Source organism: Gymnodraco acuticeps, unplaced genomic scaffold, assembly GCF_902827175.1.
Source record: "Gymnodraco acuticeps unplaced genomic scaffold, fGymAcu1.1, whole genome shotgun sequence".
Taxonomy (NCBI): Eukaryota; Metazoa; Chordata; class Actinopteri; order Perciformes; family Bathydraconidae; genus Gymnodraco; species Gymnodraco acuticeps.
In genome coordinates, this window is record NW_022992096.1 from 64791 (window position 1) to 88701 (window position 23911).

The following is a 23911-nucleotide window of genomic DNA, read 5'->3' on the forward strand; positions in this document are numbered from 1 at the left end:
GTTACATCTGAATTTTGTATTCACTCATATTGGAAAGTTATGTTAACAGTCATGTTGTCTTTTCCCTCAAGTCAAGTTTAATTAAAGTCACTTCTGTGCTATTTGTGCAATATATATATATATATATGCCGTTATTAACTGTGCAATATATGCCTGGCTGCTAAATCCCAATAACTGTTACAGGATGTGTATTTTGTAAATTGTGTAACTTTTTATTTTATTCTATTTTTGTTTTACTTAGTACTTTTTTATGCATGTAACATAATGTAAAATATATAACACTAAGCTGTCTTTGGCTCTTTTTCTACTGTAACAACGTACATTTCCCCTCTGTGGGAATAATAAAGGTATTCTGATTCTGAACACATTTAATTGCTTATCCAAAAAGTTAAGAAAGCTTGAAACGGTCACTATGTTGACCAACAATGAATTTACGAGGGCACTTGAACGCCTCATGTGGCTCAGCCAGTCAGAGACGCGCCTCCATCGTCAACAGGAAGCGGGGGAAGCGTCCTTGGAGATGTTGTTGTTAGTGCTGTAACTTTAGCATATTTTGCCCCTATGCGTTCACAATGTCTTCGTTAAACAACTGAAAACAAATCGCTATTGCCACAGAGGCTCACAAGAAACCGATTAAAAGTTTGGAAGGTAAATCACCTTTGATGAAAAAGCTTTTATCTAATTACTTAGCTGGATGAGCTAACGTTAGCTAGTTGAAGTTAGCTGAGATGCTTAATTAGCTTATCGAATTTCCCCCGCATTACTGTCCTTAAAATTATTTCACGTCGATATTGTTTTGTTTATAGAGATGCGAATGTGTCTGACTATTGTTTATCTCAGGCTTAGGACTTAATACTAATCCCTTGCCTTTCTTTGTAGAACCATATAGCATGCTAGATTCATTGCTAATATTATTATTAATGCTACTTCTAGTTAGTCCATCCATTACTGCAACATGAATCTTACGGAACTATAGTCAATAATCATTTTACAAATTGTATACACCACACTTCATTTTACAGTGCTAAACTTATTTTATTTTATAAATACTGCTGCTAGTTACTGTCCACTTGAATGTGTCCTTTTGTAAATTGTATATTTTTCTATTTTAAATACTATGTGCATGCCTTTGTTTTTATAGAATAGTGTTGTTTTTTCTTCGTCTCTATATATATACTTTGCTGTACCAACATACATTTCCACTATGTGGGACGAATAAAGGAATTCTGATTCTGATCATAAATGAATGAATGTGCTAATCTTGATAGCAAAGCATAATAGAAAGACAGAATATTGTCGCAGGGCGTCTTTTGAACAGCACAATGATGATCTGAGCCTTTATAGCAACAGTATTATGTACAGTATATCTCCCTTTTCCTGTACCATCACCCTGTTGTGTATTTCTCTGCAGTAGCCATGACTGCAGCTGCTCTCATCGGAGACCAGCTGATCCTTGAAGAGGACTATGATGATAATTATACACCTTCTGAACAAGGTACACAGTGGTGAGGGTAATATATCGGGGATGCATGTCCTTTAAGATGTCATAATGATTGACTCACTGTGTCTAGATTAGCTTTACCACAGATACTGTGCTACAATAAAACAGGAAAAGGGCGAAGATCATATACCAAACAACAAGTACCCAGGAATGTTTTACACTGATTATTGATGTTGATTATTGATTAAAGAGACACTTCCTGCCTGCAACAAAATGAAAAACATGTTGTCTATTGCTACTTTTTTCACACTACTTATTTATTCAATATCTACATTTTGAGTTTCATCCCCTCGTAAAAAAATGAATAGTTACAAAGTGCATTACAAGATAAAAATACAAATAATAGACAAGCAATCATAAAAGTTACACAACATTGTGGAGGGACTTTGAATGAGAACAAGTAAAAAACAACAATATTCAATAGTTTCACATAAGGCTGCTCAATTAATCGTATTTTAATCGCAATTACGATTTTGCCTTGCAACGATTATGAAAACAACATAATAAAAACGATTATTTATTTTATTTTATTTATTTAAAATTATTTTTTTTATTGGTTTTTCAGTTGAATTATACTTAAAATTCAGGGTAATCAACTGTTACAAATATACTGTTCACATTTTTTATTTCAATAAATTGATGTTTTCAAAGTAAATGGATAATCGTTTTTAATAATCGTGATATCAATTATTGACCCAAATAATCGAGATTATGATTTTTGCCATAATCGACCAGCCCTAGTTTCACGTATAAAATAAAAGTTAAGATAATGCCTTTCTAGTAACTTTTTTTCTAGGGCATACGAAAGAGGTTAAAGAGAGTTATATCTCTTAACAGAAAACATCTGCTTAGTCTTCAGTCTCGATTGAGTTCAGGTTGTAATCAGGCATAAAGTCCTTTATACTCTTATATCATTCTATTTTAGCATGTTTTGGGCTGACCTTGCTTTAATGAGCTGTTAAACCTACTAGATGCTCTATAATATACTACTTTTACATTCATTTTGTCTCATATCACTCTTTATCCTCACTCTCATCAGAGATCCATGAGTACGCAAGAGAGATTGGCATTGATCCTGAAAGGGAGTCGGAGCTCCTGTGGCTGGCCAGGGAAGGCATTGTCGCCCCTCTCCCCCCCGAGTGGAAGCCTTGGTGAGAGGGGAGAGATACTGGATAGTGGGGCCAGAGCAGCATGTCCACCCACAGAAAACATTATTACATTACATTTCTAAAACAACCATATTCAGACATCGTATCTGGTGTGGAGTCATTATTAATCTAAATTAGAGTTAGATAGATAGAATTGGAGGGATGAAACCCTCTTTAATGGTCACACTTGCAGAGCACACAGCACACAGAACATGTGTTCTCTGCATTTAACCCATCCTAGTACCAGGAGTCTAGTGGGCAGCTATTGTACAGCGCCCGGGGAGCAATGGGAGTGGGGTGGGTGTCCGGTGCCTTGCTCAAGGGCTCCACGGCAGGGCGCTTGAGGTGAAATGGGACCTCTCCAAGTAGCAGTCCACACTCCATATTTAGGTCGATTTGGGGACTTGAACCGGCGACCCTACGGCTCACAGTCCAAGCCCCTACTGACTGAGCCACTGCCGGAAAGTTGTTGTGAACAGTCTTGGTGATCCTAAGATACAAGCATTCCCATCAGCGAGTTTGATTGGTTGTAGTGTGTTTGGCCAATATCAAGTTTGTCTCCTTGACCACTGATTCTTTGAAAGTGTTTTTGAAACCTGAAGGGGGAAATGCTAAGTAACTATCTTTTGCTCCATCATTAGTTAGCTGCAGTTAAATGCCTAACATTGGACTCACTCCACTACACATCCATATCAAGTAGGTCCTAGATTAAACCAGTTTAAGATATAGGTTAAAGGGTTTGTATTGGATTGATGGACCAGCAAACATCATATATTTTTCTGTTTAATATTATATATTGGCCCTATCGCTCGAGCAAATCAAATACCTGTCCAACCCTTTCTCCCCTCAACTGAGAGGCTGATGATGATATCATTTGATGTTTGTAAACTACTAACTATTGAGTCAACCAACATGATTAGTTTGCGTGTCAGTCATTAAAAAAGAAATCAGCTTTTATTCTTTATGGCCCGACAAATCTGTCAGATAGAGTTTGATTAAATGGTGCAGCGTTTAGTTTCAGGGATCTATCCATACCCATCTACCCAGTATTTCTTATTTCTCTCCTGCCTTAGTGACCCCCTCGATTCTCTCCCCTCCTCTCCCACAGCCAGGACGTGACGGGGGACATCTACTATTTCAACTTCTCCTCGGGACAGTCCACGTGGGACCACCCCTGCGACGAGCACTACCGCCGCTTGGTGGCCCAGGAGCGCGAGCGCGCCCAGCTTACGACCGCCACAGGAGGTGGAGGCGCGAAGAAGGACAAGAAGAAGAAGAAAGAAAAGAAGGAGAAGAAAGAGAAAAAAAAGAAGGAGCCGCTCAAGACTCCTGGAGCGAGTGATATTTTCCCACAGATTTCATTTTGTTGTTGTTGTTTTGTCCTTTAATCCACCATATGAATGTTTTGTTGCTTAGAGACCTCACCCTCACACCTCGTAAGCTATTTAAATGAGTAAATAAGCAAAAAGATGACCATCAACATTTTCTGTTTGACTTGATTGCTAAATTCTCTGTAATGATGCGTTTGTGTACACTGTGTAAAACATCATCATTAACATAGAACCATGAAAAGCTGTTTTTAAAATGCCCAATCTAAATGGAATTCAGTATCTGTGTCTTTAGTGATTGAAAATGTTAGGTCAGGTTGCTCAGTTCTCTTACGGTGTCTTTTTGTCCCACAGGCGCTGAGTTCCTCTCTGGGACGCCTACCGTCCCCTCTGGGCAGCCTGGCTCCTCTCAGAGGTCTAGACGCCCCCGGCCCGGCCCCCCTGTCTGGCTCTGCTCCCGCTCTCCGGCGCACCCTCGGGAGCTCCGGGGGACTGGAGCCGCTAAAGACATCGCTTGGGGTAAGATCCCAGGTCTATAAACGGACTGTATTATTCAGCTTTTTAATAATAAAAAATGAGAATTCATCATGTAAGACGGAATAGTCTCACACGATTATTTATTGGGCCTTAATGCAAGAAAGCCTTATTCTTTATAATAGCATTATTTAAGATTGATATCGATTTTTCCCTTGAAAGGATGCGTGACCTTTCTGTGATGCAATAATAATATAATGTATAATATATAATGGTATGGCATATGATGGAGATAATATCATGAATTGCTCACAAGACAATGATAAAAGAACCCTAAAATGAAATGTTGATAATGTTATTTACATACATAATGCCTACTCCCAAACCATTACACTTGACTGTAAACTCTTTGTCTTTCTCTGTCAGAGCCTTCAGGGCAGTGGAGCCTCAAGTGTTTTGGGCAACAGGAAGGAGGAGCGAGTGTCGCTCACTCTGCCTGGCTTTGATGATGATGAAGATGATGATGACAATGAGGATGGGAAAATCTCAGAAAACGAGGTGCAGTACAACCTTAAGACAAGTTTAAGGGTTAAAACCAGAGGGTGTCAGTGACATTTTGTGGGAGAATTTGTGTTATATATAAATGAAGAAAGCTCTTGATGAGCCTATTCTGATGCCAAAGGACACTTTTCAATTCTTTACCAATCCATAGTTATTCATTTACTATAGCAAAACCAAAGGCTCTGAACAAATAGAACTATTAGGGTGCAAAAGTGCACTTTAGAAGAAAAAATATCATACCTTGAGCTTCTTGTGATCCAAATGATTATGATGTTTTACTTTTAAAGATGGGAGTTAATAAAGAAAGTAAAGACAAGGTATTCTACATTTCAGATTTCTGTCTCCTGTAAAGTAAGTCAAAGGTCACCATTCTGATTCTCACCTCTCCAATCCAAGACCAAGCAGGTACTGGCTGTTTTATGTATGCTCTATTTCCCTTTTTAAACACATTGTGATCTTTTTCAGCCAAGTCCTCGTGGTTCAGACCGGTTATTGAAGAACCTTCACCTGGACCTGGATGCACTCGGAGGAGGCCTTCAGTATGAGGTACACACATTGATTTGCTTTGTACAGCACTGATTCTACTCTATTTCTTTTCCTTAACATAATGGAATAACAAAAATGAAAACAGCCGTTGATATATTCTGTCTGATTATTTCCTTCTAAAGAAATGACACTGTTGGCAATCAGGTGCCTTTTCTCTTCCATCAAGAACATTTAATTTAGCTTGATTCCATGTCGAAAAGGAGTGTTTTTTTGGTATGAATCTGTTTTTTCTTGTATAATGGTTTATCACTTCCTCTGTAAAGTTAAAGTGTGTGTGTGTGTGTGTGTGTGTGTGTGTGTGTGTGTGTGTGTGGTGTGTGTGTGTGTGTGTGTGTGTGTGTGTGTGTGTGTGTGTGTGTGTGTGTGTGTGTGTGTGTGTGTGTGTGTGTGTGTGTGTGTGTGTGTGTGTGTGTGTGTGTGTGTGTGTGTGTGTGTGTGCTCTAGGACAGTGAAGCCAGTGGCGGAGCTCCAGCTGAGGAGAGGACAGAGCCAGAGTTGCAGGACTTGGCTCTATCAGGAGACCACAGTCCTGAACCACCATCCCAACAGGTACTAAAAAATAAAGCATACACACACAACCCACTTTCCCACCGGAAACAAAACCCACTAACCCACAACTCAATCCTGGGACAAATGACTCTGCAGTAGTCTCAGGTGGAAAAAAAGAACGACATACTTGTCTTCTTGCAATGAGAAAGGAGTCTAACTAGTATTTTATATTTTATCAAATATAATATGTAATAAGTATTTTTGTGCTGCTGAGAAGTCCTGGTATTCAAGAGGCTTAATAAATGATCCTTGTTTTTTACAGATCCAACCATGAACTTTTTAATACACTTTTCATTGATAATATGAATAAATCTTAAAAAATATCCCTCTAATATTGCAAATCATATCACGCTCAAAAATAATCCCCATTAATTCCAAAACATGCAGTTCCAGTAAAAATGCATCCATTGATCACGGTACTATAAGACGTTTATAATGCAGGATGTAGATGCTAGTTCTCATTAGCCGCTTTCACACCAAGTACTTTGCTGTACTTAGCTCCCAGCACTTCCCCCATGGAACTAAAGAGCAGATCGCGTTCACACCGGAATAAGTCCCTGAGGGAAGATTACGCAAATGAAGCCGCTGACGTCACTTCTTCTTCTTCTTCTTCTTCTTCTTCTTCTTCTTCTTCTTCTTCTTCTTCTTCTTCTTCTGCTTTGGGTTTACTGGCACTGATTTGCAAACCACTTCACGGCGTATACTGCCACCCGAAGTCCCCGTCCGGAAGTCCCCGGAGTTGGGGACTGGCTTCAGTAGAAGCTGCTGGGACTCCCAGCAGCTTCTACTGAAGCCTTCCGAGTAAATCGCCAGAAAGCCGACACCTCCTCTTCACTCCACGCTCCCATGTTTTTTTTGTGTTGCTCTAAGTTAGCCGTCTCTCCGTTAGTGCGCTGGGCTAATGCTAATATGCTAATGCCAGCAAATAAAATGGTGGCTTCCACAAAACGTTTTCGAGTTTTACGGGCATGGTTTGCAATTCGCCCAGCCAATCAGAAATTGGAACTTTCTTCTTTCCAGGAAAGTACCACCTCTCTAGCAGGCATTGAACAGGGAGGAAACGTTCTCATGAACTAAGTTCTCTTTTTGGTGTGAACGCAAAATCCCAGGAACTATCGGAACTAAACGGGAAAAGTACGGGGAAAAGTACTCCGGTGTGAAAGCGCCTATTGTTTTCACACCTTCTCTGTGTTAGTTACTTCCATAGTGGACATTTTCATTGTCTCATGTAATTGTGATTCTAAAGCATCTGTTATTGCTTCTCTTTGTCTCGTGTGACCTCTTTGACCTTTAAACCTCTCACCTCTGGGCTGTGACCCGGTGTGTTCCTGTAGCTGTGCTGCTGGGATCTGTCCTACGGCCACGGCTGTCACTGTGTCTTCCTCTTTGTCCTGCTGTCCTCCTACTGTCACTGTTACTGGTTTGCTGTCTGAAACTTAGTCAGGAGTTATCGCCAACAACACTATGAATACTATAATTTCCCTTAGGTTTGTGTATAAGCAGTAAAACTCCCCACTACTGCCATAAGATGTCAAGTAAAGTCTGCCCTAGTCCATAGATATTGCACAGTCTATATATCACGTATAATAATAGGTAGTATTGCATTTATTTATTTTCTAAAAATGACTCAACCTCCAGATGATTAAGCCAAACTAAAGTAGATGTTTTTGTGATTTCATCAGCACATTATGACTTTCTGAAAAGCTCAAATAAGGGAATCACATATATCAGACAAACCTGCTCCTGTGTGTAGGTGTGTGTGGTGTGTGTGTGTGTGTGTGTGTGTGTGTGTGTGTGTGTGTGTGTGTGTGTGTGTGTGTGTGTGTGTGTGTGTGTGTGTGTGTGTGTGTTTGAGCATTATAGAGACCCAGAACAACAACATGTGTATGGTTTTCTGTGTCTACCTGCATGGGTTTATTTGTGCACCTGTCTTTTTTAATAATCCATTTGTTGGTTGTCTAACAAGGCTCATTTTGCCGATCCGTCAGTTTGCATGCAATAATAATAAGACCATCCTCCCCCCCCCTACAGTCTTTCAATTTGGGGTTACCATTTTTTTTGTCTGCCTCCTTCCCTTACGTGCCCTCCTCCACCCTTTCTCTCCCTTGTGTCTCTGCACGCCTTCCTTTGTGCCTCTGTCTGGGACGGACGGACTGTTCTTCCTCTTCCCCTCCATCAAGGAGTCTCTGAGGGGCCGCCACCTCCACCTGTCCTCACTGAGGGGCAGCAGAAACCACGTCAGTGAGGAGGTGGCCCGTCCTGAACCCTCTGCTGAACAGGAAATAGAAAAAGAGTTAACTGAGGTGGTGGAGGAGGAGGAGGAGGAGAAGGAGGATGTTCAGGTAGAAAAGGGAGAGGATGAAGCAGGAGGGGAAGCAGAGGAGGGAGGGACGGAGGAGAGAGGAGATAAGGAAGATAGGGATGAGGAAAAAGTCAAAGAAGAGGTGGATGAGATGCAGGATGAGCAGGGAGGAAGTAAAAGGTCTATAGAAAGCAAGAAAGAATTGGATGAGGAAGAGAGCGACGAGATAGAAGTGGAATGCTGCGAAGGCGGTGATGAAGAGTCCGAAAACATTGAACACAGTAAACAGCAGGAGAGCAATGAAAGAGAGGAAAGGGTCAGTGATAAGGACTGTTGTGCTGAAGGGGAGGGTTTAAATAAAGAGAAAGAAGAGGCGAAGGAAGAGGTGCAAGCAGAAGAAGAAGATAAATATGAATTTGAGGACGGTAGCGATGAAGATTTGGAGAAATCTTCCAAAAGTGGTCAAGATGTTGGAAGTGAAAAGGAGGAAAAAGAGGGGGATGAGCTTGAGAAAAGCGTAGATATCGAAGAAGGGCAGGAGGAGAGCGAGGAGGAGATAGATGGGAAAAGGGAGGAGGAGGAGGAGGGTGAGAACGATGAAGCTTTGGAGAGATGCTCCCTGAGCCAGAGGAACGTGACAGAGAGCGACGAGGTGCTAGAGAGATGTGGACAGAGTGTAGGAGAAACAGAGGGGGAGGAAGAGGGGGAGGAAGATGGGGAGGAAGAGGACGTATCAGAGGTCCAAAAGCCCCAAACTTCATCGGAGAGTGAGGAGGAAGTCGTGGAGGTGTTTGAGACCGGAACGGCTCTGAGTGATCGTAAAGCGCTTGACCAAAAGAGAAAAACTCTCAGTGGCAAGACGGACAATGGGACAAAAAGATCCCTCATTCCTGCAGAGGTAGGGTTCGGTGTTCTGTGTGCTTCCCCCAACCAAACCACACACACATTTCACTTCCTGACCCCAACCCTGATCCTGCCTGACCTCTGCAAGAAGGCGCATGTAGCTCCCAGAATCCACTGCCTTAGGGGCTCATCACTCACACACTGGAACAACATTTGGTAAAAGGACGCTGCATTTGAGCCCCTGAGGACTGGATTGGAAAGTGCTGACCCTTTATATTTGGCAGTACAGACTTTCCTTTGCTTTTAGATTGGTGTTTTATTTTCAGCTTTGTCACCAGACCAGTTTCTCCTTGGCCTCCCCCAATTTTCAGAGTCTGCTTGTTTAGCTTACAAACACTGGACCGTCTGATTTCGCAGCCTTGTTGCTTGTGTTTGCATGTATGCTGTTGCCTTTTTGTGACGTGTTTGTCATTTGGAAATCTCAGCATTCTTTGATGCTTAGTGTTGCTTGTGCAATTTAGTTTGCCATTGTTCATTCATAACTTTGTGTGTGTGTGTGTGTGTGTGTGTGTGTGTGTGTGTGTGTGTGTGTGTGTGTGTGTGTGTGTGTGTGTGTGTGTGTGTGTGTGTGTGTGTGTGTGTGTGTGTGTGTGTGTGTGTGTGTGTGTGTGTGTGTTATGGCAGGAGTCTGAAGCCAGTGAGAACGTTGAGGAGGCTTCATCCTCCATAGATGTCAAGGTACTCAGGTCATGCTGTCACCACCCATTATGCACCATTCATTCATTAGATAGAGTGTTAATTGTCAAACTGCTTTGAATCCTTAAGCTTTCCGAAAAGATTCTGGACCTGTCCGGCACTGTCAGTTCTCTGGAGAGGGAGGAGACAAAAGAGGAAGAGAAGAAAGAAGGAGGAACAAAGACAAAGAAGGCAGAGGTTGCAAAGAGGTTGGTTGTTTTTCTTTGGTAACTTCTGGAAATAAGAGTCCGTGCTTAGCCTTAATTGCATCATCTCGTAATGGGGTATTGTCCTTATCAGGTTATTTTATATTGTTTCACAAGGAATTGGAAGTTCATGATTTGAATTTTTTTTTTAATCTTGCACATTTTTAGATTTTCCATAAAATCTCAATAGAGAGGCGAAGTCCCTCCACCTTATTTCGGAAAAATTATGTATTGAAGTCAATGGAGAGAGAAAATGTATCTTTCGATCCCGTTTGAATTGTGCCACAAATTACACATATGATGTTTGTCAATCTTAAAAAATAATTTCCACGTCAAAAAAGTCACAGTTTGTCGTAAAACTGTTAAAATATAAGACTATGAAAAATACGCATCTAGAAAGACTACAAATCCCAGAGTCCCGGTCCCGCATGCTGGCTCTTACGGAACCGACTAACTCCCCTTGTGTGTATGTACAGCTCTCAACACTTTCCGCCTCATTCTGAAAGAAAGAAGTGAAATGTTCCAACGCGACGGCCGTCTTGGTGTGTGGTGCGAGACGGGAGATGTAGTTCATTGAGCGGTTTCACACAAAAAACAGTGTTACTTCACAGTTTTACGGCACATTTTAATTTTTTTGACTTGCAAAATTATCTTTTAAATTGACAAACATCATATGTGTAATTCGTGGCACAATTGAAACGGGATCGAAAGATAATTTTTCTCTCTCCATTGACTTCAATACATACTTTTTCCGAAATAAGGTCCCATGGAGGTCCACCGGAAGGGGAGGGACTTCGCCTCACTATGGTAATTACTGTGCCACACATTTTTGGCACACAAGTCCCAACTAATGAATGTATATCAACAACTGCTTCAAAAGGGACAAGGCCATTCAGGAAAATATAAACTCTTATGGCCAATGGTACAACTTTTCTTTGCTTTGCTATAAGAGTAACACTTTTCTCCCTCTTCAGGATTTTGCAGGATTCTAGCAAAGACAACCCTTCAGCGTCTAAAGTGGACCGACTCGTCCTCCACCAGTCCAGCCCCTCCCTCTCAAATTCTTCTCTTTCGGAGCAAGGCGTCGGGCTACATCCAAAAACGGAAAGCCTCGGCACCTCTTTGGTCATACAAAGGCCGGAAACCTCCAGAGGCCGGCTGTCCCGCACCTCCAACACCCAACTAGACGATGATGAAGCCTTCTTCAAAATCCAAAAGAGCCCAAGGGAAGAGGAGCCAAGCTGGAGAGTCAGAAGAGACAGAGAGAAGAAAGACAGGGAGAATGAGGAGGAGGAGGAGAGAAGGAGAGAGGAAAGGAGCCTGAAAGAGAGGAAGGAGGAGAGGGAGAGGTCTAAGGCTGACATAGAGGTGGGGGAGGAGAGGGAGAAGAGAATGCTTCTCCTTCAGGAGGAGCTGAGGAGAGAAGAGGAGGAGGAGGAGAGAAGGAGAGAGGAAAGGAGCCTGAAAGAAAGGAAGGAGGAGAGGGAGAGGACTAAGGCTGAGATAGAGGTGACGAAGGAGAAGGAGAAGAGAATGCTTCTCCTTCAGGAGGAGCTGAGGAGAGACGAGGAGGAGGAGAGAAGGAGAGAGGAAAGGAGCCTGAAAGAGAGGAAGGAGGAGAGGACTAAGGGTGATGTAGAGGTGGGGGAGGAGAGGGAGAAGAGAATGCTTCTCCTTCAGGAGGAGCTGAGGAGAGAAGAGGAGGAGGAGGAGAGGAAGCTGAAGGAGGAGAGTGAGAAGAGACTAAGGTACGCATGGAGAGTATATCACACGTTGCTGCCTAAACTGACCAACATGGGACTAAAACAAAGCTGTAGAATCATTTATTTTCTCATAAATGCTTGTTATCCCCAGTGCTCTGCGGCAGCGCCTCCTGTCCAAGAGGAGAGAGGAGGAGGCCACGCTGAACCAGGAGTCTGAGAGGACGCCGGAGGAGATCAGAGAGTCGGCCAAGGAGGAGAGGGAGAGACAGCAACGCAAACTCAGGTCAGAAAGAAACATAAACACTTCAGTGCAGAAACCACAGTGAGGCTTAATCTGTAATACAGAGTGTCTGTTTGAATGTCTGTTCATCTGTCTTCTGTTACTCCACATATCCTCAAACCTATTTATGACTACCGTACACTAGGGCTGCTCAATTCATCGTATTTTAATCGCGATTACGATTATGGCTTGCAACGATTACGAAAACAACGTAATCGAAATAAAACGATTATTTTTTTATTATTATTATTACTTTTTTTTTTAATATATTTTTCTTTTTTTTTTGGTTTTTATGTTTAATTCTACTTAAAGTTCAGGGTAATCAACTGTTAAAAACATACTGTCCAATTTTTTTTGTCTCCAATAAATGGATGTTTTCAAAGTTAATGAATAATCGCATTTAATAAACGCAATTACAATTATTGACCCAAATAATCGAGATTATGATTTTTGCCATAATCGAGCAGCCCTACCGTACACATTATTTAGACTACTGTACAGTATTTATTTGTACATTCTGTTGAAATCATTCTATCTTACTTCAACTATTATGTCTATCACACTATTGTATGTATCATTTAAGTAGACAACGCTGTGACTTTTGTGCATATGACAAATAAAGCCTTTTATATCCTTTAGAATCCAATGTCTTGTTATCAAACTTTGAAAACAAGGATAGCCGATGACTGCCAAGTGTCATATAATTACTCATGACTTACTTATTTTAAACTCAGACATGAAGCCATTTGACAATTCCTGCTTCAGTTTGTATTTCATCTATTTAATTTAACACTGATGTGTTTCCTGCGCCCAGGGAGGAGAGCGCGGCCATGCTGAAGGAGTTACACATCACTCTGGAGGAGGAGCGAGGAGTGGAGCGCGACAGACTGGAGGCGCAGAGGAGGCGGGACATCGAACGTCTCCAGGAAGAGTCTGAAGAGGAGCTGCAGGCGGAGAAAAGGAGACTCCAGGGAGAGAGGGAGGAGAAACTGACCTCTCTGAAACACGAGGTAAATGCTTGTGGCCAGATCCTTTCTGATTTCAATATTATGTAGCCATTCAAATGTTTGTTGTTGCACCTGCCTTGAGACTACTTTGCTCTATGACTAATGAGGGATATCTGATGCCTCACAAAGTGAAGCTAAAGCTGAACACAAGTACCAGGAACCACAGAGATATACAGACAGGTTGACAAGCATCTGTTTGAAGCTACATTCAAATAAAGTCACTGTTTAAGGGAAAACATGCCACCGATCAGTGTTGATGGGAAATGTAGTCAATTGATGCAACATTCCTGAGTTTCAAGCTTCAAAATCTGTTGGCAAGTAGTTGGATGCAAGGTAGAAACCATTACTACAGATTTTATTTTGATTCGCTGGGTAACCAAGGGCGTTCTCCAGATGCTGCTCTAAAACAGAACTTCCTGTAGCTCACCTTTTAGTGCAGGCGCATGTAGGAAAGTCCTTGTTAGTAGTCCTTTGTTGCATTTCAACCTTGTCCCTCCCCTTTTTTTTTTATTAAAATAAAGACAAAAAACTCCCAAATAAGAAAATAACCTCTTCAAGGTTCAAGGTTCTTTATTTGTCATACGAAAATAGCTACAGAGTAGTTATGTCGATGAAAATCTTAAGTCACAGGCTTCTCCAACAGTGCAACACAATAATACAGAAAAACAGAAAAATATAGTGCAAGTAAATATTAAAAAGTAAATACAAAATGTCATTGTGTAAATAAAAAGAAAAAAGGGCTGTGGCTGCATTAAGCGTACAAAAAAATAAAGCGATCACAGGCTATGTAGTTATCGTCAACAATGTAATAAGTAATTGAGAATCAAAAACAAATGACTCAGAGTTCTTTGACGGTTTCAAGTTACTCACCCTCTTCATTACACATGACTTTATTTACTTTTAGTTGTTGTGTGCAAACAGAGATCGGGTTATTGGTTAATACAGTGCCGTTGGTCAAGTTGTGTTTTTGGTACATGGTGGCATTGGGCAGATTAATGATCTATCCACATGTGTGGCTGAATCTGTGTTTACACTACTTTGTCTTTATAAAGGTTAAAATCACAGAGCGGAGGAGGGAGCTCATGAGTCCACGTCCTGAACTGCAACTGGCAGAGTACCACAGAGAGGTGGGAAGGCACACACACCCTCAGAATTACATTTGTTCCATTACATTGACACAGAAAAATATCTATTTCTGTCTTTCATTCTCTAGCTAGGTGATGTTCTCCAGGAAGTGCGGGAGGAAGTGCAGCGTGATCACGAGAGGAAGCTGGAGCAGCTGAGGGAGGACCACAGGAGAGAGATGAACTGCATCCGAGAGAAATACATGGATGAGGTGAGAGAGGGTTCACAGTTCACTGCTCTTGCATGGGTCAAAACAGTAGAATATGTTGAAATGAGTGTTTAAAGAAGTGTAACATATTTTTGTTTCCAGCATCAACAAAGATCTTCAGGCTCTAAAATACAATAAATAAGATCCACAATTTGTCATTTTTTAAAGTTTGTTTGCCTCAATGCAAGGAACAGCTGCTTCCAGAGACGTTTTATTTTCAGATTGTCCGTACGTCCATGTTTGGAAACCAAATATCTCAACAATACCTGAAGGGTTTTCTTATACATTTGGCACAAATGTCCACCAAAGGACAGAGGCCTGTACTACGAAGCCGGATTTTCGCTTAGCGACTCTGGTTCACTTCTTACCGGGCTAGATCTCCATGGTAACTTATGCTGAACGGCGCAGGTTAGGTTCCAGGATAAGAGCTCAACTCAGTGAAAGCACTGCCTGCTGACCAATCAGAGCTCAGTGTGCGGAGTTTAAAGCGATCAAGTCATATTACAGGAGAAAGGAAATACAGAAAAGCTGCCGTTGCAGGAAAGACGGCCGGCAAAAATCACCGACTGTGTGAACGTGAACATTAATAGAATATCACCTAAAATGTTCAGAGCAATCTGACTATTATAACATTAGCGTTAAGAAAGCTTACTTACATATCTGCCACAACATAAGTAACCGGATCAAAGTAACATTACCTACAGTCTGCGGCACTGTGAGTTAGGGATGCATATCGTTGACTTTTTTACGATACCGATACCACTGAACGATACCGATACATATCGTGATACTTTGAAAATGTATCATCCCACAATTACTCCCATGAAGCGCTTTACGATATAGTTAACATGTCAAATGAATATTAAATTCAATTGTGGGACTTCTTGGACCTTTTAGTACTGAACAAACAATGACAAATACATACAAGATATGAAGAAAACCGATTATGGAATATCTTTTATAACACCCGCCATCAGGTGTGCCGCGTGAATAGCACATCTTGTCAATGCAAACAGACCGTTATAATTAATGTTAAACCTGAGATTCGACTAGAGAACAAATACATAATAGAATAATGGTCATGAGATCTCGGACTTTTACCTTTCTAGTATTGAACAAACAATGAAAAATACATAAAATATGAAGAAAAACGATTATGCAATCTAATTTATAACACCCGCCATCACGGGCCACGGACTCACTTTTTTTTTCTTTTTTTTTAATTTATAAAAAGTATCGAAACCGGATCTGATTTCGGTACGGTATACCGTAGCTACCAGTAACCGGTATTTCGGTAATACCGGATACCGGTATACATCCCTACTTCGATGTGTCAAAGTGGCAATTTCTTATATTACTTTATATGGTAAAACCAAATGATGATATTATGCTGAGAAACAACTCGACCTGTTGTATCACACGGTAGCTTCCTGCCAAGGTCGTACCTGAAGAATGCGGCTCTCCCTATGAGAGTATTGTAAGATAACAGTCAGGAGAACGTCTTATCTCTTTTCTTCTCTGCACAGCAACAGTCCTCTATAAAACACACACACACATTTACCCCTGTGTGCACTCGTGCAGACTACTCTGTACTCTGTGAGACATGTACCTTTGAAGCGCTTCAAATAAAGAACCAACAAGACAACTCTGTTTGCTTTCACCAGTTTATTATTGATTACTCTCATTGTACATCTTTACAGTATTGACGAGTTTAAAATATCCACAACAGTCCCATTATCAAATCATATCACATCATAATGTATCATATATTTCCTTATATGAGTCAGCTGAGCCGTATCTGGCCGTGCAACACTCAGTGTCACATACTGTATGCAGAAGTATTATTTTAAGCAACACATTAAGTTGACGAAACGCTCGAGTCAAATGTAATTAAAGTCAGATCCACGTGTGTCTTAGACGGGGCAGTGATATCATAAACCTGTTAATGCACGCATTCAAACACTTGGTCAAATGTTGCTAACCCCGCCCCTTTCATGTGAACGCGCACTCTGCCAGACAGAGAAACCCTGGCTTGAGTTACCGAGTTGATAACCAGTGTCATAGGACCGCTTAGCGAGAGTGCGTTTGTTTTGGGTTAGTTAAGCCGGGTAACTCAAACATATCCAGGGTATGTTGAACTGGATTCGTAGTGCAGGCCTCAGGTGTCTATTACCTCACAAAACACGGTTTTGGACAATAAATAAAATGCTTATTATGACCGTTTCACACAATTATCTAATACTATAAAATAATGAAGTGATGCCATTTTGGACAGACATGGGTGTAAACTGCAACTTGTCAAAGACATACAACAGTGATGTGGTTTTTATTGCAATTACAAAATGTTGCGTTTGTGTTTCAGGAGACGGCGCAGAGGGCGCGCTTACTTTCTTCACTGCAGGAAGACCGAGAGCAGCTCCAGGCCTCGCACGCTGTCCAACTGGAGAAACTCCGCTTGCAGCTCAACACACAGATTCAGAAGACACAGCTGACACACTCGCGCAAGGTGAGACCAGACAGATACGCACATTTTAAAACATATCTCACGTCTCAGATTGTAAAGAATTAAAGCATGTTTAGGGTATTTTGAGGTAGAGCAAAGTGAAGCGTCATCAACACTATATTCTAGAAATGAATTGTGTTCATTCTTCTTTTAGGAGTCAGAACTGGAGGATCTGACAGATAAGATGGAGCTGAGAGCCAAAGAACTGAAGAGCCAGGAGGCCATGCTGCAGAACAAGGTCTTTACCTCATACTGCAAGTACTGTTCATCATTAATACACTAACCCAAACCTAATGGTGTTATGGTTTCTGTCTCTTTTTAGGCAGCAGATCTGAAGAGGAGGAGGAGGAAACTTGGGGAGGAAGAAGAGGAAGTGGACAGGCAGATAGAGGTAAGACATCCAACTTTTTCCTAATAAAAAGAACAATATTAAAACACTCAACCATCTGTCAACCATCTCTCCCCACGTGTGTGTGTGGTGTGTGTGTGTGTGTGTGTGTGTGTGTGTGTGTGTGTGTGTGTGTGTGTGTGTGTGTGTCCAGACCTTACCCCGGCTGATGCAGGAGAGAGAGCAGCTGACGGAGGAGCTGGAGAGGATGAGAGAGGAGAGGCATAAAGCCAGAGAACTCCTCCAGAGAGCCAGGGAGGAGAAGAGTGAGGCCAAGCAGGGGGAGGAGAGGCTGAGGGAGGAGGGGGAGAGAGCCAGGGAGGAGAGCAGGAGGAGCAAGGAGGACAAGGGGCGACTGGAGAGCAAGGTGGCGCTGCTGCAGGAGAGATGCGACCGTCTCACTCGCAGAGCCAGGTACAGTTTAAAGGTCACCTATTATGCAAAATCCACGTTCTCACATCTTTTCTACATGTGTCCCCTCTGTGTAAAGAGATTCTGAAAGTTTCAGGAAAAAAGGTCTTTATGATGTCATAACGATGTTTTGGCTCGTGTAACCATTAACCAATCACCAACCAAGGTAACCCCCCCCCCACCTTATCACCTTATCTCCTCCTAGAGCACCACTGTGTTCTTTTTAACCAAATATCTCTCCGAGTGGCGTGGGGAGGGGGTTCATTTGCATTTAAAGCTAAAGCTAAACAGGACTGAAACAGAGGGGATTATGGGATGCTGCAATAATCTGTTTGGTATTTGGAGCCAAACACTTCAGAGACATGTTTTGTATATATCTGAGACCTATAATATACTGATGAAAAACAGTATAATAGGGGACCTTTAAATCAGATGCAGGAAACCCCAACGTCCTGTGTGTTTCCACCTATGGGGTTATTTATCTGAGGAGAATGCAATGATTTAGATTATTTTTGTCCAATCAGTGAGCTGGAACCAGGCGAAGGAGTGAGTGCCTACCCGAGAGCAGAGGCTAAACGGGACAAGAAGAAGGCAGAGAGATCTGAGGTCACAGCGCCCCCCAGTGACAGGAGAGACTCCCCGCTGCATGTAGAAGACCTGGACGACCCCCCCCTCTCCCCTGTCCCCGACAGCACCAGCAGCGTGGACGAGTAAGGACACGTTGAATACAAAGATAATACACATTTTTGGCTTTTTTGTATTCAAGGGGTACAGATGTTGTCATGGTTGCTGATGGACCATAATATTGATATTTTTAAATATGTGTGATTTTAGTGCCACAGTAACAAATAGTGCTTCACCTATTAAATAATTATGCTATGACAACTCCTACTTATACCAGTAAAATATAATAAAGAGGGCTTTCAAACTTCTCAAAGACACATTACGCAACTGTTAAATTACATAAAATAGAGAAGTAATACAACTGTTTAAATGGAAGCAGAGAACATCGAGCAATATGTTAAAATATTTTTTTAAACATGTGTTTTGAGTCACTTCGTGATTGGTGCATTCACAGATGTGTTTGGGTATTGACAGTTTATTGGCATATTTCATAATTTTATTGTTTTAGGTGTGTTTACATTTGATAGTGTTACATATATTGAGGGCAAAAATCACACTCTTAAGAAATTCAGATGTCATTGCTCTTTGAATATACTTGCATAATTAATCAAGATTAATTTTATAGTGGCGTAAGATGGTCTTAAAATGACATCAATGCTGTCAAAACAATTATTTATGGGACAAAATATCATCCAGCAAAATAAGTTATCCTGACTATTCACTGTTGACCAGAAAATCATAGTTAAAAAGGAAGTCCATGGGTACAAGCAGTGGGGGACTGGCCATCGGGACGTTCGGGACGAATCCCGATGGGCCGGTACTGAAGTGGGCTGGTCGGACGATGTGGGCCGGTCGGATAAGTCACTAGAACCCCCCCCCCCCCCCGTTGACAATTTACTAGCGGAATTTACTAGCGGTACCAAGGTGGGCCGGTCGGATAAGTCACTAGCACCCCCCCGTTGACAATTTACTAGCAGTACCGAAGTGGGCCGGTCGAGAGTCTGCCCCTGGGTACAAGTGTGTATTAAACCTCATCTTTCATCCCTTTGTGTCCAGTGTTCGACGCTACATCTCCTCACATGGCGCATCCATCCAAAAAACCAAACAGTTCCTGGATAGGGAGAGCAGCCGGCTGATGGAGAGACAGGCAGCTCTGCGGGCGGCCCAGAACGGCTCCTCCCAGGACCCCAACCAGGGAGGAGGGGTGACTGAGGAGATGATAAGAAACCTACAGCAGGTACTGAATAATACTTGGTGTAATGAGGGGTGAGACGGAGTTGATTTAGAATAAGTGCTAAGTGCAGCTCCCTCTTCTCTGTCCTATCAGGAGAGCAGGAATGTTCTGGAACTGCAGCGGACGGTTCAGAGGGGGAACTCTCTGCTGCGGAGGAAAGAGGAGCAGCTCCAGCAGCTGGAGGGCTCTCTGGCTGAAGAGGTGTGAGACAACACTCAGATAAAGAGATGTTTAGAGCTTGTATGTTTTCACTGCAGTGGACTCCAAGAGGTGAACCTGTACACCTGTTTAGTCGCCGCTGAGGTTAACAATTACAGCTTATAAGGAATCTATAAACATTAATAAAATATAGAAGTAGAATACTTTTGTGTTATCATGAATTTATTCCGCTGCTCGTTAAAGTAGCTTTTGCACATCGGAGTTAGCTTTAAATAAATTACACAATAAGTTAAATACGTTAAACCTACACAGAATAGGCATTTTGATAGACTTTGTGTATTTTTGTGCTTTTTTAAGAATAAATCCAAGGCATATAATACTTATTAATAACTGCACTTTGTCGCGTTGCCTTCTCTGTTTAGCCGCTGTTTGAGGATCTGTCTCGGCTGGCAGGAGAGAGGAAGGTGACCTTTGATGTGACTGACTCTGACCTCAGCAGCACGTTGGACCCCCCGGACGGACCAGGTAACCCACCGTGACAGGACCCCCTTCTGTGATGCTTGATGTCACTTCCATTTTCTGATTCCTTCTAGCTAAATGTCACAATTAAGTTGATAGGAGGGTCTCAGGCTTCTTCCCGATCAGCAGAATCAGTCACGCTACAAAGTTTTCCCAAATGTTCCCAAGACATATTCTCTGTAATGACTGATATATCAGAATATCATTTCACGTACACTGTTTCTCTCTGTCTCTCTCTCCTGACTCTCTTATCAGGAGGTCATCCTAATGTCCCGGACAAAGTGCAGGAGTTAGCAGAGTCCCTGCAGCAGATCTCAGGCCAGCTCAACAGCGTGCTGGGTGCGCTGGGTTCACTCGCAGAGAGGCAGAGCGCCCCCCCCCTATACACACTTCTCTCTGTCTCAATCTCACTCATCCCCAGCTCCCCCCTCCACCTCTGCCCCCGTGTTCCCCCAGATGCACCCCCTTGGCCACAGCTCCTCGGTCCCCCCTCCATCGACGCCCTGGAGCTGGGCCCCCCAGGGCTCCTCCACAGCCACGCCTTTCTTCAGCACCCCCGTCAGCAGTGGGCTGAGGGCCTCCGATGACCTCATCAACAGCCGGTGGAGCCAGATATTCCCCGGTACGCCAGCAGACGCCTCATTCTGCTTTATGCTACATGAAGCCTTACTTGCTTTTTCTAAGACACGCTTAATAAATCTTGGGTCGTCTTGATCTTCATTATCACTTTCTTGAAAGGTAGAAGTGTTTTCTTGAACATCATTTAACACATTTTCATTGGTTTTACACCTTTTTTACACTCTTTTTCAAAACAGTTTTCACTGATCTCATATAAAGACCTACAACTCATAAGATCAACTTTGAAAGAAAGAACGAAACATATTAATAGTTGATAGAAAGCACCCATGAGAAACTGTTTTGCATAATGTTTGCACACTTGCTATATGATCAAAGATGTCAAATCAGGATAGTGAAAGGAAAGAAAAGACCAGCCCATAACAATAAAATGAATTAAAAGTGGTTGTTTTTGTATGTCGTAAAATCCTCCACTATTTATGCATACAACAAATGTGCCTGTTTTAGCACATGCTATTTGTATCGACAAATGACACAGGCATATAGCACAAACTAGGGACTAACCTGTTCAAATTGATAGCTTTATTTTGATATCCTTTGTGAAATGAGTGACTGAAACAATATATTCATTTGAACACATGTTTGATGGAAATGTTTATTTGGTTGCATGTTTGAAATGTTGTGTGATTATTGACCAAACAAAGCTACTTTCAGTTCAGCTTGTGTGTAAACCGCTTTGATATCTTCTGAGTGGACAAATGTGTTGAAGCAAAATCAGCCTTATTGTATGTGTAAGTTGTTGGTCCTGAATAGTTTTTTCTGTTCTCCAGGAGCAGCTATGGATCCACTCGCCTCCACCATGGGAGCAGCCTCTGCGTACTCATCATACACTCCTGCTAGGTGACCTGCTACAATGTGCCTTTCAATCAGGCTATAGATTATATACACATCCTCACTGTCTTTAATGTACCTACAACAGTCCTAACACTGTGTGTCTGTGTGTGAAGCGACCATGGTCGGAGCCTGCGGTCTGTGCAGAAGTCTGTGGAGGTGGACGGCCAGCGGCTGCAGGGCCTGATCGACGGAAACAAGAGGTGGCTGGAGATGCGCAAGAAAGACACCAGCATGTATCCTTTTATCACATACACTCACACACACATACATGATATCAGTATTGTTGTTTAATTAAAGAGTGCACATCCCAGTGTCAAATTACAACCTGATCTCAATACGACATACAGTATAGTCTGACATACTGTGTGTTTATAACATTTCAATTTATAAATCCCTTACAATGGAGTTTGGAACTTACAAAAGGCAGTAACATCCTGGTATTTAGTGAAAAAAAAGCAAATCATGTTTTAATAAAATATATTATATTTGTTTAACTATCTCTTTTTACATATTATTTACTTCCTTTGCTATTTTTCTACCCTTTTAGTTGATTTGTTATGTATCTTTTTGCTATTAGCACAAATCGAAACAAATCATCCATCAAGCATTAATTCCTCTTTTTTGCATCACATCAGACTTGCAAACCTTTTATTTATTTAAAATATATATATTGGTGCAAACACACCATCTGGTTTAAAGGTCACCATTGGTACGTGTGTTGAGCAATTTAGAGGACTGTTGCTAAGTGTCTCTAAAATCTCCATGTCTTTTAACCAAATGTTCTTTTCATATCAATGTTTAATGATGTATTTTGGACTTGTTTAATAACCTTTTACAACTTCACATTATTGACATACACACTCTTGTCAAACATTGTCTTTAACTGATGCTTCCAGACCTCTGTTCACTCGCTATCGGGCTCCTTCCACAAAGAGCAGCCTGGTGCAGCTTGGCCTTGACGATAACAACCAGATCAGAGTGTATCATTACTGAGGACATGAGAGGTCAGTGCGGTTGCACTGTGACTGTCCTGAGGACTTTGGAGCGTTAGTAACTGACAGCTCAGCTTTGTGACGTTTACACGCGGGGTGAGTGCGGCGGACAATTCAGGGAGAAATATGTCACTGAGGCCTTAGGACCTTTATCCTCCACATGATATACGGCTTAAAGCACTTCCAACGCCACGTTTACAGATTACAGCTCCATGCCAGACTTGGGCCAAACTGTTTTCAAATGGTTACGTTTACTTTAATGTCCAGACAATGACAAGGAATCATTTACTGAACTATGTATACTTGTTTTACTGAGACCATCCCAAACACCATCCAGTTTATCTCCATGTTCTGAACCCATTTGTCGGACATAAAACTACAAAGTAGAGCTTTTAGCTGCACACAGGTCAATATTCATTTCATGTCAGGTTACATTTGTATTTATGACACTCCTTTGAAAGTGACTTCTAAGTGTATGTTTTAACTAATTATTTTAGATATGGTTGTTTTAGTATGTCAGAAGCCAATCCACTTTTATTTTACATTTGTTACTTTCTGTATGAATGTAAGATAGAAACATATCTGTTGTGCGTATTTATGTGTTGATAATGCTGTATTTTTGTATAAAATATTTTAATAAATCTACTTTTATATATATTTTTGTTTGTTCTTTCCGTTATAATCAAATCCTGATTACCTAACAGACATACGTTCACACAGACAACCTCTGTTGTCTGCTAGTTTCTCTTACTTCCTGTTATAGTGATTAACTGTAAATATTGATAACAGTTTTGCAACAAAAATATTCTAGTATAAAATGTCTGCTAAAATTGTAGATTTTTAGTCTTCTCAAACATTACAACATATTTGTTATATGTATTTTAAATTGTATTTTTTATATTAGGCAGTGCTAGTCTACATTTTGTCTTCAGTTTGTTTGTAGAAAAACAATGAAACCTCATCAAACAGTGACTTAAGTTAATATCTAGATTAGATTACTTTATTGTCATTACAAAATGCAAGCACAGTGTAACGACATTAAGGAGGGTCTAACCATAGTGCAAAACAGTCAGTTATATACACAATTATCAGTAG

General features: G+C 41.5%; 1 protein-coding gene across 6 annotated transcripts; it reads left to right on the plus strand.

Annotated features, from left to right (window-relative positions):
* The first annotated feature begins 496 nt into the window (after positions 1-496).
* LOC117537551 (centrosomal protein of 164 kDa-like) lies at positions 497-23473 on the plus strand. 6 transcript variants are annotated; one of them, XM_034202797.1, is made up of 28 exons: positions 497-648; positions 1412-1505; positions 2541-2652; positions 3758-3983; positions 4332-4496; positions 4878-5009; positions 5478-5558; positions 6003-6107; positions 8288-9307; positions 9937-9990; positions 10078-10196; positions 11168-11941; positions 12048-12179; positions 12991-13186; positions 14236-14310; positions 14397-14519; positions 16879-17022; positions 17174-17257; positions 17342-17410; positions 17562-17821; positions 18343-18528; positions 19499-19679; positions 19770-19877; positions 20258-20360; positions 20610-20976; positions 21761-21830; positions 21938-22057; positions 22721-23473. In XM_034202797.1, the coding sequence occupies exons 2-25, from the start codon at positions 1466-1468 to the stop codon at positions 20939-20941; spliced, it is 4821 nt and encodes a 1606-aa protein (XP_034058688.1). In that variant the 5' UTR covers positions 497-648; positions 1412-1465; the 3' UTR covers positions 20942-20976; positions 21761-21830; positions 21938-22057; positions 22721-23473. The 6 variants fall into 6 exon arrangements, with proteins under 6 accessions (XP_034058688.1, XP_034058686.1, XP_034058689.1 ...); XM_034202795.1 differs by having other exon boundaries at positions 1412-1495; XM_034202798.1 differs by having other exon boundaries at positions 1415-1505.
* Positions 23474-23911: the final 438 nt, after the last annotated feature.

Excerpts from the sequence above, each read along its gene's own strand:
- LOC117537551 (XM_034202795.1), top strand. The coding sequence starts at position 1,417 with ATGACTGCAGCTGCTCTCATCGGAGACCAGCTGATCCTTGAAGAGGAC. Across the intron at positions 9,991-10,077 it reads CATCCTCCATAGATGTCAAG|CTTTCCGAAAAGATTCTGGA; the intron begins GTACTCAGGTCA and ends TGAATCCTTAAG. Across the intron at positions 10,197-11,167 it reads AAGGCAGAGGTTGCAAAGAG|GATTTTGCAGGATTCTAGCA; the intron begins GTTGGTTGTTTT and ends CTCCCTCTTCAG.